This window comes from Camelus bactrianus, chromosome 1 (genome assembly GCF_048773025.1).
Source record: "Camelus bactrianus isolate YW-2024 breed Bactrian camel chromosome 1, ASM4877302v1, whole genome shotgun sequence".
Taxonomy (NCBI): domain Eukaryota; kingdom Metazoa; phylum Chordata; class Mammalia; order Artiodactyla; family Camelidae; genus Camelus; species Camelus bactrianus.
The window spans coordinates 85,988,371-86,009,845 of record NC_133539.1 but is presented as its reverse complement, the minus strand read 5'-3'; the positions used below and the strand labels follow the sequence as shown (position 1 = coordinate 86,009,845).

General features: G+C 30.9%; 1 protein-coding gene across 1 annotated transcript in view; it reads right to left on the bottom strand.

The window, feature by feature from the left end:
• SI (sucrase-isomaltase) overlaps positions 1–14,104 on the bottom strand; it is an 85,388-nt gene extending 71,284 nt beyond the window's left edge. The window contains exons 1-9 of the mRNA XM_010952066.3: positions 13,980–14,104; positions 11,184–11,301; positions 9,816–9,952; positions 5,853–5,970; positions 5,452–5,561; positions 4,373–4,524; positions 2,971–3,142; positions 1,431–1,530; positions 382–494 (exon numbers count right to left, since the gene is read on the bottom strand). Coding sequence (XP_010950368.2) covers positions 382–494; positions 1,431–1,530; positions 2,971–3,142; positions 4,373–4,524; positions 5,452–5,561; positions 5,853–5,970; positions 9,816–9,952; positions 11,184–11,301 — 1,020 coding nt within the window. The 5' untranslated portion in view covers positions 13,980–14,104. The remainder of the gene's footprint in view (positions 1–381; positions 495–1,430; positions 1,531–2,970; positions 3,143–4,372; positions 4,525–5,451; positions 5,562–5,852; positions 5,971–9,815; positions 9,953–11,183; positions 11,302–13,979) is intronic.
• Positions 14,105–21,475: the final 7,371 nt, after the last annotated feature.

Genomic DNA, 21,475 nt, shown 5'->3' with positions numbered 1-21,475 from the left:
GGATGTATGACCTATATATGTCTATTGCCTAGGCTCAGTCCTGAAGATACTTCCTTCTGTTTTAGCCCATCAAAGAAGGTCATAAATAAGTAAATATTTAATATGCAATATCTTAGGGAAATTCAATTCCTGATCTCAGCTGTGTAGAAGCAAGAAACAATGTGATATCAGAAATATAGACATTTAAATATATATTGGTGTCATATAAGAAAAAGAAAATAAAACTATCTTCTCATATCTGAAAAATGGTAGGGTTTAAAATTACACTTAACTAAGAGGTCACAAATATTTTAGCTAAAATCACTTAAATTTGTGGACATGTTAGATGAAAGAAAAGTCATGTAGAAAAAATTTTATAAAATAGACCTGAAGTACACATACCTCTTGATACTGTTGAACTACTTGTTCTGGAGTATCTCCTAGAAAGACATAAAAGTCCAGAATGCCTCCTGTAACTCTGTAAGTTACTATTGGGGTAGGCTGGATGAAAAGCTCTACAAAGTAAAATTTAAAGGGCATATGTAAATAGTAAAAATGTACATAGTGATAAAATAATTGCAATGTCTATTTAAAGTACTTCATATTAATCACGTAATTTTACAGTCTTTTTTTATACAATTAAGAGGAAATAAGATATTGAAGATAAGAATATAGGAGAAAAATGCCACCATGTATGAGGTTTATGATAGGATATTCCAGATGTTTCTTTCTATGGATGTTGGCAAAAGTTCCTCTTGTAACTGCTTAGCAAGGGATAGAGGATCAGTCCTTTTACAACAAAAAGATTTTTTTCTACAATAGCATTTTAGTTGGTTATTTTAATTGAAGATTCTCTGAAAGATCTTATTACCACATGTTAATTTCTAAGAAAAAAATACAAAGGTTTTAAATTTTTCTATATGTAGGACATAGTAATTGCTTGACTAACTATATAGTAGAGTGCTCTTGCTGGAATATTATTAATTTTTGTAACTTTTTTATCACTGATTCACCTATCAAATATAGGTCTTGCATTCACAACATTAAATAACAAAAGATTCTACATTACCTGAATTATGATAAACTAAAAAATCATTTTTCTATCCCCATATAGACTTTTCTCTTTTTTATCTTATATTAACTTATTTAACAAACAAGACTAGGGGAATGGGACTTTTTATTTGCCTGAATGTGTTTCAGTGTTCATCTGGAGGGAAAAGGAAGGGCCTGAATATCACAATATTGCATACTGTCCCCAAAATGGAAGCACTGATATGCAAAAATCCATTGTCCAACTAACTGTAAAACCTGCTTATAATAATCTCACACACTAAATCATTAACAACAAATTTTACTCTGATATGTGATATCTATGATTGGAATAAATAAAGGAGTTAAACCACTTCAAGTTAAGTCTCATTTAAACATAATATTAGGTAAATTATTCTTACCCATTGCATTGCTATTCATTAAGAAAACACCAAATGACTTTCCAGAAGTATCTTCAATGCACATGAAGAATGTTTGATGACCATATAAATTATTATTATTCTGTAAGGCACAGATTTCAAAATTAAAAGTTAAAACATTTTTGAAAGATAGATTCTATATTTAAAATGGCCTTTATGAATTCCAATTTGTTTCTGTAATTTACTGCTCATATTTAGCTTACTCCCATATTCCTATAATTCTCTACTCCATGGACCATATGACACATTGTACATAAGAAACACTGAACTTTTTAAAATTATGAATATATCAAAACATAAATATTATTTAACTATATATTATACTATTCATAGATTACTTAACTATACTTTATGTTTTATTATGATTAAATGAGTTTTAAAGAGCTATTCATGATAGGACAATAGCATGTTTATCCATTATGTCCCATTTTTGCCCAAGGTATTGCAGGGAATTCCAAGATGATGTCCACCCTCAAAGAACTTCTGCAGTACAGTTGTTGAGAACTGGTAAGTAGATGAAGTGGTGGAGGAAAATTGGAAATACACTTAAACAGTAAATGAAAAAAGACTTCTTGTCTGATTGGATATGGAGGTTTAAAGGAAAAAATGTATAAAAACAGCTATGAGATTCTCAGTCTGGTGTTTATTAGGTATTTATCACAAACAATGATGCTGTTAAAAAAGATTGATAGAATTTATTAATATTTTTGTACCAAATGAGGGTATTAAAAACAATTCATTTATTCATTTTGGGGAATGAAGTAGTTAACACTAATATTTTAAAAAAATCACTAACATTTGACTTAATGCAATCATGAATCAATTTTTAAAAAGAGTTTTTTTAATGGTATGGTATTTGTCCTGAAGAATTGCATATTCTAGAAATACAGACAAATATATATACAAATAATATGCTGTGATAATTGTCATACAAAAATATGAATAAAGGATTGGAAAGTAAAGACTAATCCTGCATGGGGGACTTTGAGGTGAGTTCTTATGAAATAAAACCAAATGAGCTCTCAATGACTTGTAAAAATAATAAAGAATTTCAAAGCACTTAGAAAGAGAATCAACCCTCTACGAAAATATGTGAACTTATTAAAGATTATCATATGTTATGGAAGAAGAAAAAGTATAGATGCAGGGCATGATGTCCAACAGACAGGTAGATGACATAGCATACAAAGCTATGGAGAGCAAGTTAAGTGTTTGGAATTATTCTAGTGCAATAACTAGCCATGGATAGATTTAAATATAAGGGTGACCAAAATGGGAATGATAAAATGTAAAAATGAAAACAAAAAGAAAACATTTGTAAACTGGAACTATCTATAAATATTCATAAAATCTATTGGTCACTTATTGAGTTAATTTAGAACTTCAATATCACTCCTCTCCCCTAAAGTAAATAAGCTTCTGGAAAATGTGTCACTGACATCAAATAAATGATGGTTCCAAATAGGTGAAAATTATCATCTGCTCAAATATTTTATTCATAACAAGAAAGATAGTTCCTTACATCACCAGGAAGTTGATCCCGAGTGAAAATTGGCCATGTTTTCCAGTTTAAATCATGACGAAATCTCTTATGAACATGTTCCCCAATACCATACATATATTCACTAGAAAGTCTGGCTGAAATCTGTAAATATTGGTCAGAGTATACCAGGGGACCAATGCTGGTGTCAAACCTGTACCATGAAATAAATAAATAAATAATCTAGAAACATATAAAATGTTCTACCAAATATGGGTCTATGTTATTATCCAGAATATTTCAATTTAAATATGTCAATCTTTAGATGTGATCACCTCTTAGGAACATACGAATTATACCACAACCACAACTTGTTAATTCCACCAACACAATTTGCTTCATCATCACCAATATGATCCTTCATGTGTTCTCTCCTTTTATCTTCACCACAAACCTAAAACACAACTATCACTATCAATTCCACTTCACAAATGGCACAAATTGGACAAATTTATTCATGCTTTCAAGGTGACAAACTGGTAGGCAGTAGCGCCAAATTTCACACCAGTTTTGCGTTGCTTCAGAGATAGGATTTTAATACAGTACTATACTGGCTTCCACATCTCTAATACATAAACTAAAATTAAGTTTAAAATCATTTTCCAAAAAGAAAAAAGGTTGTATGCTTTATGCATATCTATCTATCTATCTATCTATCTATCTATCTATCTATCTATCTATCTATCCTAAGTCTCAAATAACATTTCTTTTTTGTGATTTAACACAAAGTCAATTGAAAGTTATTAAAATATACTCAAGAAAAGTAATTGCTGAGATTCAATCTTGACAATTGTTTAATTAACCTTGCTGGTAGAGTCAAGAGCAGACATCTTGAAAGTTACTAAATTCTTTGCCACAAACATCCCTTAAAATACAATTATAATGAGGGCATTTAGGTAATATTTAAATTATATATAGTAATTTAAATGTATTATATATAAATATATTATATATAAATATAAATATAAATTTAATTTCATGCATATATATATATGAAAAATTCTTCAGTAGTACTATAGAAATTACTCCCTCTCTGTATTTGATCCTACAAATTGGAAACAGAATATGATAAATGAGGAAAAGACACAACAAGAGTCCTAGGCATACAAAAATATAGGCAAGGCTAAAATTGTATGTGTTGCTTTCCACCTTCAACTTTGGTTGGTCCCATTTCTATATTTTAATTCATGGTCTTGCATCTTTCATTCATGGGAAATCAAAATCTCTTTAACATTATAATCCTTACAAACATGTACACCCACCCTCTTTCAGGAGGAAATTTATTCTTTGTGAAAATGCATTGAAATTAAGACTCATAATTCTATGAAATAGAATAAAATTGACCAGTTATTTAAACTTAGATAAATGTAAAATAATTACTTACAAAATTCTATTATTGCTTTTTCTAGCAACTCTGATGCTAAATGGATTTTCTATAACTTTCACATCATACAAGGTATCGGAAGCTGCTGATCCACTAAATTCTTTTACAAACTGATGAGGAACTTCATATCTTCTATTATTTGGATCAGTAAACTGTAAAGATTTTTTAAAATTAGCATTATTTGATTCAAAACTATTATTTAATTTTTCAATTCTGACTTAGATATTAAATGCAGGTTCCAAAGGCAAATAATAAATTTAATAATTTTACAGATAAGCTGTTAATCTAGTCATAAACTTAACTTTAACACTAGTGAATGGCTATGCTCAGAATAAACTGTAAAAATTAAGGCATTAATAGAATTAGCTGGTTATAAAAGTACAATATCAAATAAAGATTTTTATTGACCAATATAAAAATTGATGATTGTATTATTATATATTGATTCTTGAATACTAGGTTTTTATGAATTTAATTATCCTTGTTGCATTTCAGTGGTCACCTGCTTAAAAATCCTGTGAGGATCTTGAATATTGTTTAAAAAGAACTTAATCCTCGTGAAATTGTTGCTAAAAGGTGGCTATAGTATTTTCATTGCCAAATCTGAAAGACCATGCTAGTAAACTACTTGCCAAAAAAACAGCAGAAGTTTCTTTAAAATCATGACTACAAGTGATACCACTAAAAAGATCTAGTCAGTGTAAGTCATATTTATATAGAACAATTAGCACCTTTCTCAAATTAAATTTTATGATGAACTAATCTTTCATCATAGTTTAATAGTTGAATAATAAAAATTACTAAAGTTTATTGATTTTTTATTCTTTTCAGGACTCTGTATCAAATATTATACTATATACAAACTATACTATTAAGTTGTCTAAAAACAACTGCTAGAGGAACTACGTTTTATGTTATATTTAAGTAGACAGGTTCAGACAAGTGGAGTAACTCGTCTACTTAGTTCCTTGCTTTGGAATAAACATTTCTTAAGAAGGAAAATATTTTGGTACGATGAAGGGTGTGTTCATAACATGTGTTTTATTGTTAACTTATTTTAGAAATCTCAAAAACCAAACCTTGAACCGGAAACGATTGGGTGTCTGACTTTGAGTTGTGAGGAGAACACTGTTAATGTCATTTCCAAATAGTGTAGGTGAAGGTATCCTGTTTAATTTGGCTTCAAGTCCTTAGAGAAATAAAAAAATTTTCATGCATTGACTTTATTTACAGAGATTAATAATTAAATATTTTCATATTTTTCTAATTTTACTGCCTTTCTCACAAATAATGACCTCTTTTTTTTTATTTGGAAGATACAATTATGCAAAAATAAATCCTTAATAAAACTAATTTAAACATTCTTGTGTACCTATTTCTCATTTGATTTTATTTAATTATTTTTCTAAAGAAAAATTTTAAATATATTTTTTCATTTAACTTAACATATACTGGATCACCATGATAGAACATTTCTCACCAGTATTTGTTGTTGTTGTTCCCTCAACATTATAGCCGTGGTTATTTACGAAGAAGCACCAAGGAACAACAGAATTATTCCATGGTCTCCAGCAGCAACCTCGAGTTGCACAAAGTGCCTGATAAAACATTTATAAAAGGAATTATACGGTTAGTATTGTTAATCTTACTTCTTCAAATATATGTGTTAAAATATCACTTATTCTTTTGTTCCTTTCACTTGGGAGAACAATAAATATTTGATGAATTTAATAAATTACACCCTATCAAAGACAGATGCTCTGAGTTGTGATTTATCAAATTCACATATTAATACACATTATTGTAAGTTCACATTCTTTTAAAGGTTCCTGTCCTTTGTGTAATTAGTCTATTCTGTTGTCATGTAGTCAGCACAGAAGAATTAAAATATTTATTGTGTACCAATTATGTATGAAGCTGCAAGTGAAGCTATAAGGATGAAGAGATGGCCCTATATTCAAGCCTACATAAAATGTTTGAGGTTGTTATTTCCAGATAATTATTAGTTCAATATTATTTAAACTATTTAAACTAGTTCACTTGCCAGGTGTTGCAAATAGCTGCTGCCATTACATCCAATAGATAAAGTGAAATACTAATTTCTCAGTAATTTTATCATCCATATGGAAAGACTAGGTGAAGTGAAAGAAAAATTATATATGTTTATATTAAAAGTTGAGCCATATGGTGATGCTGTGTGTTAACACTGGTACAGTTAAAAATCTACTTAATATTTAAATGTAATAGTGTGACACATTTTCATAATCTGAGTATCTGTGGGTATTTTTCCTTTGTCTATTTGCCTTGAAAAATGTTAAAAGCCTCCACTGTTAGTAGCTGACAGTATCCAAGTTAACTTCTCTCCTATTTTAACATAAAATTAAAATGGCATCAGATACACATATGCACATGTGCACACACATACACACGTAAACATGAACATTGCAAATAGCGGTACAAGGGATCAGAGCATTTTGGAGAGCCTACCTAACAGAATCTAAAGTATGCGTGACTTTTTAATTAAGTATAGTTGATTTACAATGTGGTGTTAGTTTCTGGTGTACAGCATAGTGATTCAGTCATACATATATACACATTCTTTTTCAAATGCTTCTTCATTATAGGTTATTACAAACTATTGAATATAATTCCCTGTGCTATATAGTAGGACCTTGCTGTTTATCTATTTTATATATAGTAATTAGTATCTGCAAATCCCAAACTCCTAACACATCCCTCCCCTGCTTTTCCCTTTGGTAACCATAAGTTCGTTTTCTGTCTGTGATTCTGTTTCTGTTTTGTAAATAAGTTCATAGTATGTGTGACTTTTGATCAGGCAATTTTACCTCTAGTCATCTAAGTTATAGAAATACTTCCAGCAATTCAGAGAGATAATTGTATAAAATTGTCATTTATAGTAGACCTAATAAAAGATTTTTTAAAATATTGGTACAAAACAAAGAGAAAGCAAGAGAAAAGAAATAAGCAAATTATCACATCTTTCAAAAAATATATATATAGTAAAATGATGTTGCATGAAGTTCCTCCAAACATACTGTATTAGTTTCTCAGGGCTGTCATAACAGCTGGGAACAGGTGTTAGGAGAACCATGCTCTCTCTGAGGCTCTAGGGAAGAACACTAGCTTTTAGTGCCTCCTGGCATTCCTCAGCATTCCTTGCTTTGAAGATACATTACTCCAATCTCTACTTCCATCTTCCCAAGGCCTTCTTCCCTGTGGTTTTCTGTGTATCATCCCCTCCTCTTATAAGGACATAGGTCCCACCCTAATCCAGGATAACCTCATTTAACTAATTACATCTGTAAAGATCCTATTTCCAAATAAGATCACATTCTGAGGTTCCAAGTAAATATGAATTTTGGGAGGACATTATTCAACCCACTACATATACACATCAAAATATTAGTTTAACAATGTATATCCCCACTGCTGCTTAAAATAATAATAATTGGTTTATTTTGTATAGATTTTGATACTTTTTTTTATGATTAGTCATTCTACCTATTTTTCAGAATTTCAGGCATTTTCCCTTATTATTTTTAATTCCTAAACCAACTTCAGTGTTCTCTCTGCTTCACTGGAAAAGACAAAAGATTAAAATATATTAAATACTAATCAATAGGCATGAACTTTTGTAGGTAAAAATACAGTAAGTTTGTTACAGCCTTACTTTTATTATTTGTGTGTGTATGTCTATAGAATTATATGTAATAATACATAGTAGGTTGACTTTGTGTTGTGGACTGAATTTGTGTCCCCACTATGTACAAAACCATAACCTCCAATGTGGCTACATTTAATCTGATAGGCCTGGTGTCCCCCTAAGACTAGGAAGAGACTCCAGGGCTTACACTCTCTTTCTCTCTCTCTCTTTTTCATTCTGTATGTGTGCACAGAAGAAAGGCTATATGAAGGCACAAGAATGCAGAAAGAATGCACCTGTCTACAAGCCAGGAAGAGAGGTCTCACCAGGAACCAACCTTGATAGCACCTTGACTTCTAGCCTACAGAACTGTGACAAAACAAATGTCTGAAACCCAGTCTGTGGGATTATATTATGGAAGCCTGAATGACAATATACTCTGGGTAGAATTATAGCTATTTTTAAATTACTATTTTAAGTTCATCCTCTTTTCTTAGATGACAAATATAAAATATATTAGCTGAAATTTGTTAAATTCTTAAGTTTAATTTGTTTCACATTGAAAACATTCTTTAGCAACCTAACAGGCTGAACTTAAAGACTGACAATAGGCACCAAAACCTTAAATCATTGGCGTTTAAATGTTGTTTCTCTCTAAGGACCTAGCAGTCCATATTATTCCTAACAGAATTCTATATTAAGCTTCAATCATGTCCTCAGTAAATATTAATTAAAGAGAATATCTGGAAAATTTGCTCAGTGCATCAAAATAAACATTATCTAATCCAGCTCTTTTATCAGGAGGTAAACAATAGGACTCACTATTTCTAACGTCCTAAAAAAAATCTCATCTATTTGCAACTTTTCATCGCAAATTATCAGAAAATTATTTGTTTACTATGATGTAGCAAAGGTAGGATAGGACCTATAGAAATTTTATAGTTCATTTAGTTATTTTGTGTGTGGTGAAGGGAGAGAGGTAAGATTCAGATATACATATTAAGGATAAAATATGTATTTTAGATATAACATATAGTATAGATATACATATATAGAGAGATATATTGTAATATTCATTATGTTCTAATAAATATTTAATATATTGTAATGAGTAATATATAATACAACATTTAGATTATATAGATATTACAGATTTGCATATAGTATATAATATTGCAAAATGGCAATATATACACACACACCACATACACACACACATTCAGTCATTGACCCTTTAATTCCAAGCAAGTTATGAAGAACAAGGAAAAGTCAATTTAGGGTTATGTGATCCATTAAGTTACACTTACTTTTCTCCCATTTGAGCTTTTCCTCCCCAATTACCAAATAAGAAAAAATAAATAATAATAGTTAGAAGAATCAGTGTTACTTTATTTTCCAAAGACAGTTTTAATGCCATCATCACAAATACTTTAATGGAGTGTAGATATTTTTTCTCAAATGTTCTACATTGTAAAAGGTTATACTTCTTAAGAAGATTTGAGAGGACAGAATTTCCTAAAGATTTAAAAAATTAGCAATAGCTTGTTAAACATGGGAAAACATTAATTTCTTAATTAGAATTGAACAGAATTATAGAAGAACAAGCTCAGTAATTTCTTTTCTCTCTTATCTGTTCATACAGAAATACAATAAAAAGAAATGCAGCCTAACTGATGGCTAGTTTTAAAAGTATGGCATTGATCCAATATTGAATAATTAGCTTAATATAATTATACTATATATCTTTTCATAAATATATCAAAGACTTTTGTTGCAGACCCGTGTTGGAAACTGTTCTGGAATGCAGTTTATTCTCTCATTGACAGGATCATTTAGCTCACTCGGACATTTTCCTGAACCAGGATACACAGTGGTTGTATGGGTGGTAGCTGGGGTTGAAGTAGAATCATTAATTTCTGGAAAAGAAAAGGTCAATAAAAGAAAACATGGTTAAATTAATTTTTCAGATTCTCAAGTAATGAAAACATTGAAAGTATACATAGATTTATATATAATGAAAATAAAACTTGCATTGAAAAAGGACCTGCAAATTCAAGTCCCAGTCATCAAAAGGAAAAGATCCAACTGATATTTAAAACTGACTGTACAAAGCTCTATTAACTAACTGTTCCTTCAGAGAAACAAAATATATTCACAGAAGGTCTTGAGGTAGACTGAAAAGGAAATAAAATTTACATTCGACTGCACTTACAAATTGTGTTTTACAGATGAAAAAAGAAAATGGAGAAACATGAGTGGGAAAAGGATGTAGAGAAGGAGAAAAGAATTAGAGAAGGAAAGAGAAAAATAGAGGAAAAAGATACTTTGAAGTGAATAGTAGAGAAAGTAGGGACTAGCAATGAAAGCTAAAATCCCAAATCTATATAATAAAGAGGGACTTTCTGGCAACCAGATATGGTTAAGATAAATTTGATTGCTTCATAATACAGTGAACTTTCAGTTTTCCAGAAAAAGATAAAACAAAAGACTAGCAGCAGTAGAAAACACTAAGTATGGTTAGACTAGAAGATAATTTGTAATGTGTTTACCAATTCTGATTTGGTCAAGAGAGAATGATGAGAAAGAAAAAGTAGTTTAGGTGGACCAGAGTAGTATGCATCAACTCTAAATTAGGATAGAAACATTCAGGAAAAAAAGATAAACATTTCAAGCCTGTTTCACGTTCCCTTTACCTGTTTTTGTCATACAACTTCACTCTTTAAAAAATTAAACTAAGACAAAGAGGTTAGTTATCTCCTCGTTTCCCATCCCCCTTTGCAAGTGTCTGAAAGCCAGAGCAAAACCTCACTGATTAGGTTTTCCACTAATTAGAACTGGTAACAGTAGATCATTATTCCACCATCTATTAACATCTTGATTCCTTTGTCTTTTTGCTGTTTCTTAAGCAACATAATGTGGGAAAGGCCATTAATATCAAAGCACATAGATTCCTTAATTACAATGACTCTTCATTAAGACACTTGGAATATAACAGATAGAAAAAATGGGGGTAATTATGTAACTCACCTGAGATCTTTCTTCATGTATTTCATCTCATATAGATTACTTTTAAAAATCCATAATTATTGTGGAGTAAACTTTATCTCAAGCTCACTATAATGTGTAAGTATTTTCAACATTATTTACCTTCAACAGCAGGTGTCTTAGTTGCTAAAACAGCAACCAGGGCAATAGCTATTATTGTAACTATAGTAAAGAGGACAATCAGAAAGATTTCTAATCTAGTAAATTTCTTCTTTGCCATCTAAAGAAAGAAAAGAAATACATGTTTGAAATGTAAAATATACAACAACAAAAAGCCACCATTATTATCATAAAATTATCTATATTTTTTCTACTGAGTACAACATAAGCAGAGCTGCAGACAGCTCTATCAGTTTATAGTCTAAAATAATACACATTGGCAAAAGTGTAAACAACACACACGCTACTTTAAGTCAAAATAATGAATTAATGATGCATGTCAAAGTAGTATACTAAGATGAAAATATAAAAGGGAAAAAAAAAAAGATCTCCAAGTAGATGTGTATTATTCTCCCACTTTAGAGTATTTTTCAAGCCTAAGAAAACCCGTATTTACACTGTATTCCTCAGCTCCACAACAACTGTATGAAGGAGATACCAGTATGCACATTCTACTCACTAGGAACTTCAACTTAGAGAAAAAGCTACTTTCTCAAAGTCAAAAAATCCAATTCTTCCTACTATAACTATTGCTCTTCAATTTCAACATTGCTTTCTTATAGGGATATTATAGAAAATAATATACATATAAATATAAATATTAAAGAAAATAAATACAAATATAAAGAATATAAATATGAAATGTGGAAAAGATACATATATACATATATACACACCATACATACACACACACACATATATATGTGGTATATATTTAGGAGTTGTTACTTTAAAAAAAAACACTTAAACTATACGATCACCAAGTTCCACACTCAAATAATAAATAAAACATACCAAATTCTCATATTAAAATACGTATTTATTTTCAGATAACATTATGCATTTGAGTTAGCATCCAGAGGTACCCTAAACGTAGGTTGGGAAGAGCTCTTCTCTAGAGATTATTTTAAAGTGTATTTGTTTAATTTAGTTTGGACCATGCATCTCTTTATTTTTATTTATTTTTATTTTTTTGCAGGGGTGGAGGCAATTAGGTCTACTTATCTAATTATTTTTAAAGGAGGTACTGGGGATTGAACCCGGGACCTTGTGTATGCTAAGCATGTGCTCTACCACTTGAACTATACCCTCCCCCATGGACCATACATCACTTATCTCTCCTAATCTTCAAGTTTCCATGGGTTTTCTGTATTCTGATTGTTAAATAAGTTTTAATTCAATGGCATATACCCACATAGAAATTTAGAATTTCCATGGTAAGTGTTATAAATTGCCAATTTTAAAATTAATTTTGGGGGCCTCTCATACTAGTCCCTCCTCCTGTATCTGTCTATGTTAGTTCAAACACTCACTTGACCCAACCTAAAAACTTCTTTTCCCCCTTCCATATCTTTCTACTACATTCAATCATTCAATAAGTCATGTTGATTCTACCTCCAGAATATTTTCAGAATTATACCTATATTTTATTCCCTCCAATGAAACATCCTTTTTGGACAACATATCTTTTACTGCATGCTGTTTAATCTTTCTTCAATTCTTTCACATCTGCTCTTCTAGGTTAGTTCCAATTTATGCCCAGTTCAAATGCCATGTCATATGTGAGCGTTTTCCTACTTTTAGATATACAGTTTATCTGTCCTCTTTCCATTTTACAATAGCACATGGCATACCTATTGCAATTACTTATGCAAATGTTAATTTCCTCCACTGCATTGTTACATTCTTAATAGCAACAATCATGAATGTAGTTCAGAGCCTGACATTGAGTAAGTACAACAAATGAATGTTTAAAGATTAGCGTTCAATTTTAGCTTATGATTTCCTGCTACAGATATGTAAGCTGTTTATTGCATCAGCAATCTTCAGAGAACCCGAATGAATGTAAGCTAAATTTAATCAAAGCGACAGGTGATATATGAAGCTGTTTAGAAAATGAAACCCAGTTGCTCAGTGTTATGTGAGAAATGACATAGTTGCCTTTAATGTTTAACTTTAAATAGCTTAACTCTCTCGCTCAAAGTAATTTCTCTTTGAGACCAAGAAGCCGATAAAAAGGACTGTGCTTTTCTTTTGTTAAGGGAAATCTAAAAAAAAATGCATATTGTTACAAAGCTAACTCTCTCTTACCTAGAAAAATCAAAACAAAATTAATGTACCAAAATTGTATTATTTATAGGAATAAACAATCAATACTAAAGTTGTTCATATGCTGTAGGCAGTAATTATAGTGATCGTATTTTGGAAGACAGTAATTGTAAATAAATTTGGAGGGGAGAATCATACATTGATGTCTTTTCTCTGTATATTTATTTTCAAAATGAGTAATACTTTGTTAGTTGGTAGCTTGATGTCTGATCTTTGAAAGATTTGCTAGAAAAGATTAAATGTTTTATAAATGTAGTATTCTATTCAGCACATACATATTTTCTTAAAATATATTTAATCACACGTAATTAGAGTTTCTCTATAATTCAAAATATTTTTTGATCCTGTTTTCACATATATGGAGCAATTAAAATAAACCTGCTACTTAAGACTGACAAAAATTATAATGAAGAACTGGGCAAGTAAAATATTCTTATATCTTTTAAAAACTTTAGAAATGTTTTTTCCTGTTTTAGTACAAAGGGTAATATTTAAAACGGCAAATGAATAATGTTGTCATTGCTATCTGAAACAAGTACAGATAGACAGGAATATTGCTAACATAAATTAGAGGAACACATAACTACTTGGAAACACGAAGTAACAAAGAAGTATGATCGGTAAACTTACCTTATTTCATAGCCTGCTCTTTTTGTTATGTTGTACCACAGTTGGGCAAGGCTGCCAAAGTAATGATCAGGGAAAACTGCCCAGCTATAAATTGAGTTACTCATAAAGTTTTATTGCACTCTCACCAGCCTATCAGCATTTAATAAACTTCTGTTCAACGTGCAATCGTAAAAAATCTTAACCCTGAAAATAGTTTGCATAAATATTTTTCTTTGGGAATCTAGGTTAATTAATAATCGTGCTCTCAGATAGTCTTTGACTTCTGGAAGCTATGAGCTAGCCCTAGAACATAAAAGTACTTATTTATATTTTTTACTCTTTTTAAAAATGTGTTTCTTTTATTATTTGGGTGCTATTTTAATTACTGTTTTATATAACTGTGTGAAATTTAAACTTTCACTGGAAAATAGAAACATATTTGTAAGCTAGGATTTGAACAACATTTTCAGGAGCTAACAATTAGCAGATACTATTTCATAAAAGGCAGTGATTAAATAAGTTATCTCCTGTGTCTCATTTATTAACCTTAAGGTTGAAGAACTGATGAAATCTGTACGAATAGAATGTAAAAGTAGAGACATATAAGTAAGTAATACAGAAATAAAATCAACATTTTATTTATTTATTAGTTATAGCACTAATTTAATTATCAAAAATTATAGTGTAAACACATGCCATTTCACACAGGAAAAATATGTAGTATCAATTACAGTACTGGTTTAAGCTAGGATAGTGTTTAAGAGCAAAGGACTTGATAGTAGAAACCTGGGTACAAATACCAGCTGTACTACATATACCTGAGAAAATGTGGGCAAATTTATTAATTTTTTAAAGACTCAATCTCTTTATCTACAAAGCAGAAATAAAAATACTTATTCATAGGGTCATTGTGAGAATTATGTGAGTTCATGTAGCCTATTATCATTATTACAGCTCTGCTCTCACAATGAGTCCAATCTGACTCTGAAATGGTTAGTAACTGAGTTCTGCATATAATCTGGACACTACCTTTTCAAATAAATATGTATTAAAATAATTTGGTTGCACAAAGTAGAGTACTTAGTTTTTTGAGGCATCCTGAATATCAGTTTAAAGAGCAACAGTAAAAGAAGTATATGCATGGATTACTGCTAGACTCTGGGGAGATAAAAAGGAGAATTTCCAGTATATAAAGAGCAGTGATATGGAAATAAGATTAGAATTATTCTAGAATGGTCTCAATGGGCAAGACTAAGTCCAATGTAACAAATTATAAGTGATTTCCTCTCTATTCACAAAGCACATAATTAGATAAGTGGAAAATCTTGTTAAATCAACCTCAAACTCCTAGAACCAAGATGTGAGTGTAGCAAGGTCACAGGATATAAGGTCAGTATACGAAAGTCAATCGTGTTCCTACAAAACAGCAATGATGACTGGAAACTGAAACTAAAATATAGACAGACAGATAGATAGATAGATAGATAGATAGCAAGAAAAATATGTATCATATATAGAGATATATAAATAAATGATCTATGATAGCATGAAAAATGAGCACTTGGGTATAAATCCAACAAAATATGTGTAGAATCTCTTTGGAAAACAACAAATTGTTGATGAAAGAAGTCAAAGAACTGAATAAATGGAGAGGTAAACCATATTTATGGATTAGAAAACTCAATATTGTTAAGTGGGTGTTCTTAACAATTGGATCTATATATTCAATATAATTTCAATAAAAATCCCAGCAAATAGATAGAGGCAAGTTGACTGTGAATTTTCTGCATTAGTGTTTATAGAAACATTACTAACAATTTCCCCAAACTGGTAATAACTCAGGTATCCATCTACACTTGGCATATGTATACAATAGTGTACTACTCAGCAGTGAAAAGTTAGGAATATTGATTCATGCAAAAACATGGACCAACCCTAAAATTTGGGTTAGTTGGTTTCCCTTCAATTTCAGTTTTCTGACTGGATCAAAATAAAGTAATTAATTAGTGGTTTGACCACCATTTTTTCCACTCTTGTAAGAGTGAGAATAAACACTTTCCAGTTTCCCATAGCTTTGAATTGAAACTAAATCTCTGTTAAGTTTTAGTCATCTTTTAGATTTTCTTTTATATGTAGACACATTTTAAGTGATAGTTTTTGTGCTATTTAAAAAGCTTCATGTGATTTTAAATTTTCATATCTTCAACTTCGTATCAAGATTTCCCTGTCTGGTGCCATGAGCTGACCTTTGCTTTAAGCAGTTTTTTTGCTCCCTCTGTTCCATATATCCTCCTTACCTAGTTCTGTTCTATTCATTAACCTCACCAATAAGGGAGCAACGTCCTCATGAATTGCTTAGATGGTAAATTCAGACAATACCACAATATAAGGGTACACAATTAAAGATACAAAAAATTACATACAGTAATGAAAAAAGACATTTTAACTTATAAATATATTGTTTTTCTTGCAAAGCAATTATAAGTTTTAAAAATTTCACTTATCAATATACAAATTATACAAATATTTACAACTTCATGAAATAAAATAACAGATAAATTGAGATGGGTAGGCAATAGGCAAAAAACAGTTGCAAACACCAAGAGTAAAATTAAACCATACCTGGTAACTGACATTTTTAGTAATCAGAACATTTAAGTGCTCACCTACTCTCTTCATGGACTTTACTGTATTTAGACTTTGAAATATGCATTTCAGTATAACTTATGCATATCAACTTATGCATATGCATATGACTTATGCAACATACACTCTAGGTTAAAAGTTATATGATTTACTATTCTAGTTTCATATATTGCTGGCCAGAAGAATACAAAAAAAGAGAAGAGAAAAATCTGATATTCACAGTGATGATGCAGAGGTACTTCGAAACCCTGAATCACCAAAAGTGTCCTATTTCTTTCAAAGGCCTATGAAAAATCTAGAAAGAAAATGGCCATATAAGTAGAGAAGAAGGGCTGTAAGGAGGTTCTAGGAATTGTTAAATTTGTTTGAGTTGTTATCTCTTAAAGCCAGAAGGAGATGCAGTAGATACAAATACAAAGACAGAAGCCAAGGTTCCTGCTTCAAGACACATATAAAACATTGAATGGAAAGAAATTTAGAAGAAAAGTAAAGGGCTAGAAGCCAGCACCACGAGAGAGACCAAAACCCGGGGGACTATGTGAAGAGTGCCAGAAGATAGGACATAGATAAGTACTAGTACCTCAATCTTATCATTCACTGATAAAACGGCACAGTTGACTCTCCTTTTTTTATATTTAGGTCTCACTATTCTTAAAAGCTTTAGACCCAAATTTCCAGATAACTCATCTTTAGTAGATCTAAACCAGAAGTCATCATCTCCATCAAGATCATTATCTATCTCTTTATCCTAATATCTCGTGTTTTCTCCAAGTCATAAAGGCTCAAAATTTTCAACTTTTTGTTCAGCATCATATGCAGACACTTAATTCTGCAAGTGCCCTCCCTCGAGATCTTATACACTATCTTTCTTTACTGCTTTACTGCAGTCACTGTAATTTATAACTTCAAGTCTACATTACTGTAATTCTTTCCTAACTTCTTTTTCCAGACTCCAGTTACTCTAGTTCTCTCTTTTCCCCTAAAGTATCCTACCTCTCTCCAACAAAATAATGCAACTTGTTCTGATCCAAATGCAGTATTCCAACAGCACCAACTGCCTGGAGGTAAAGATCTAAACTACTTAACCTTATATTTAAAACTCTAAATTTGGTGTTTGCCATTTTATCTTACTTCCCAGGTAGCTCACTCTCTGGCCATGCTAAGCTCTTCCATTTTCTTAAGCTCACACCTGTGCTTATTTGGTCCAGAAACTGCATTGCCCTTCCTTAATGCAAACTGTATCTATCTTTCCAGTATCAGTTGACATCATTCTTCTTCCAAAGAAACTCTTCAAATCCATCTACTTGCCCTCAAGAGCGCTAATTTCTCCCCACTCCCCTCCATAACAGTGTATTTCATACTTGGTGTTCCAGTACTCTCTTAGCCTCTCTCATATTACAGCTATCCATGCTTGCTCATATTTTCCACGAGACTGAGAATAGAGAGCAAGGACAATACCCTCCTCACCTTTACTTAATTCACAATAACACACAACTTTTTTTTTTTTTTTTATGAAGCAGGGTATAGCAGTGACTTGTCAATTGTATACCTACATCAATATTCCCTTGTCAAATCCCACTGGCCAAAGATCACCAGGAACACGACTGTAGTCAAACAAGGAAGAGCAGGGTGTCTCAGCTAAAGTTGAGAGGTATTTATTATAGGACTTGGACTTATGCTAAGGGAGTGTAAAGAGAAATTAGAGAAGGGGCGGGCACTAGGTCTGGATTGGATAATGTCCAGAAGTGAGGGCAATTCAATAATTAGGTGTCATAATCCTTGTTCAGGAGGTGGGAGGAACAAAATGGAACTGGGGACAGCATTGATAATAAAGCAGCAATACGCTTATAAGTCAATTTTTGCAACAACAGTATAGCCTACTTAAAAGCACTGTTTATCACAGTCTCGCCAGCAGCAGTGCCAATTTTTCATCTCTCTTTTCTTCCTTTTAGTGGCAGAATCCCCTAAATTTAATAAGGTGCATGCCTATCCATCTATAAATTACATTGTCCAATCTCTCAGATGCTGATTTTGTCTATGAAACTAAATTCTAGTCAGTGGGATGAAACCAGAGTTCATGCATGCAACTTCTACATTATGTTTTTAAGAAGAAATGGCTTGCCCCCTACATCCTCTATTTGATTCTTTCTATAAGTCAAACACACATATAGTTCTGAAAGTCAGCTTTGACCATGTATCCCCAAGGAGTACTGGAATAAGAAGCTAGGAGAGACTCAGAATCCTGGATCACATTGTGAACCAGTTACCTATCCAGTCTAGATCATTAACTTTCCTCTGAACTGTTATGAGAGAGAAATAATCTATCTTCCTTGAGCCGGTGAAGATTTGAGTCTCTTTATAAGAGTACTTTATACACATATGATACAGATGGTGAGAATAGATATTGGTTATTGAATTACAAATTCTAATGATGAAATGTTAAATGTGTCCAGTATGGATCAAGAGATTGCTAGCTGGATTATGTGTATGATCTATTATCCCCTCTGGCTTCCATTGTATGGCTTGCCAAGTATTTTCACAAATCAGGAAACTATATGCATATATACACTGCATAAACATCTAGGACTAATAAAAAATAATAAAATCTTAGGACTAATACAATCACTATAAATGATTGCAAAATGGAAATTAAAATGTATTACTTTATTACTCATGCTTTGCTATTTTGGGGTAAAGGTTTTATTTATTTTTGTCAAATCTGCATTCTTGAAATGTGAACAGTGACCTAGATGGGAAGAGTTGGTTCATGTCAAATATAAGTTCTCAAAGAACTCTTAGTAAGTTAATTTTCAAAATCTGTCATTTAATCATTAGGGAAAATAGACAAGATAGATTGTTACCTACTACATTTCAATCATATGATAATAAAAAAATTATTTTTTCTATGTAATATTATAAGTCTTTGCAATCCACATAAAATGGAACAAATAATAAAAATGAATGCCTGAGAACAATCTTTCTAATTATTATTGTATATATATTGCAAATATTATTGAATTGATACTTGGTTTATGAAAACATTCCTAAAATTTCCAGCTTAATAATTTTCTTTACCTTATTTCCATATTGTAATTATAGGGAATTTATTGTGGGAAAAACCACTTTTTGGATGATGGGATATTCATTCACATATTGGAAATAGGTGATAATAATAGAGACTAAATAATGAATTCAAAGTACACAGACCATATTTCTCTTGAATGGCTACTTAATGTATACATTCTAGAAACAGAAGTTATATATATAACGGTGGAGAAAAATAAAAATAAGTGGACTAGAGGATATTCTAAAATTAATCTGATGCCCTTAGCACTGTGAGATTTACCTATTTTAATAAAATATTTAATAGAGACTTAAAGTCATATTTATTTGGCAAATAAGTGAGAACACTGAAGTCAGCTGAGAAACTTGTTTTCTAAATTTCTCTGGATAATTTCCATATGTTAAGAATAATTAGTAAAAGCTGTGTGTTTAACAAATTTCCAATTCTAATTTGGTAAAGGTTTTAACAATGATAGTAAGTTCTCAATGAAAAATGGACTAATCACTTCAGTTTCTTATTTCTTCACCCTTAACGTAATTCATGAAATATTTATTAGTTGGCAATTACTAAAAAGGAAATTTTAAATTAATTAAAATAGAAATTACTTGAAGGTAATGAAGTAGCCCCTATGAGTGAACATCTCTAAGATGTAACCTTTCTAAAATTTCAATTAAAATTACATCAAATATTTTCCAATATTAATTTTAGTATTCACCCAAATCAGAAATAGTTTCATAAAACATTAGTTTTTAGAAGGGAAATACAGACTCAAAGCTCATTTAACTCGTAAGTTTTCCAAGTCAATAAGCAACCACTGAATTAAGAAAATCTGCCCAGCTCTAATACATTCACTACATTCTGAGATTTTTATGACCATTTTAACTATTGATATTACCAAATGCCAACTTTGCATTAAGAAGGATAACAAGATGAATGGTACTCCCATTTCTACAATTATTGCCTCATAAAGTATGTGAGACCTTGCACTGGGAACAAAAGTCTTGAGTTATAAAACTATGACACAATAGGAAAATTGTCAATTAAAATGAGAAAACAGACTATAGTGATATCATTTTATATTACTAGCAAATTTCCCTGATGTTTTCAGAATATACTAAACAAAGGTTACAATACTAATACTGTAATAATTTCCCCAGAATGTCTGAGAATCTATACCTACAGTATAAAGTCAAACTAATAATCAGGGTTAATTTTAGGTTTTGGACTACATTATTTGAATTATATTAAAAGAAATCTTAATCCAGGAAAAGTCTATGTGTTCATGTCACTTATAATATACACATCTAATTAACTTTTCTACTCCTTCCCCAGTAACAGAGGAAAACAACTCAGAAAACATCTAGTGTTTGCTTTGAATAGTCACAAGGTTATCTGCACAAAACTGATAACTACTTGCACCAAGACATGTTTTGGAAGGAAAATACATCAGCTTCTTCCAGGAATACTGTGTTGTTAAGAATTTCTACTTTTGGAGAGGTCAATTTTAGCAACCTGATTTCTCAAAAAGAAGTTTGTTTTACTTACATTTCAAAATGTGGAGATTCCAACTTTCGCCTGGAATATAGAAATCTGGAATGATCATAATGCTATCACTTTTTAAACAAGAAAAAAATTGGTCCCATTGTTTATTTTCACTTTTATTTCTTTTACCTTAGAGGACAGATCCAAAAAAAATTGCTACAATTTATGTCAGAGTGTTTTGCCTATGTTCTTTTCTAGAGGGTTTATGATTTCAGTTAACCTTTTTATTACCAATGCTTTCAATTCTTTATTTGGTAAATTGTTT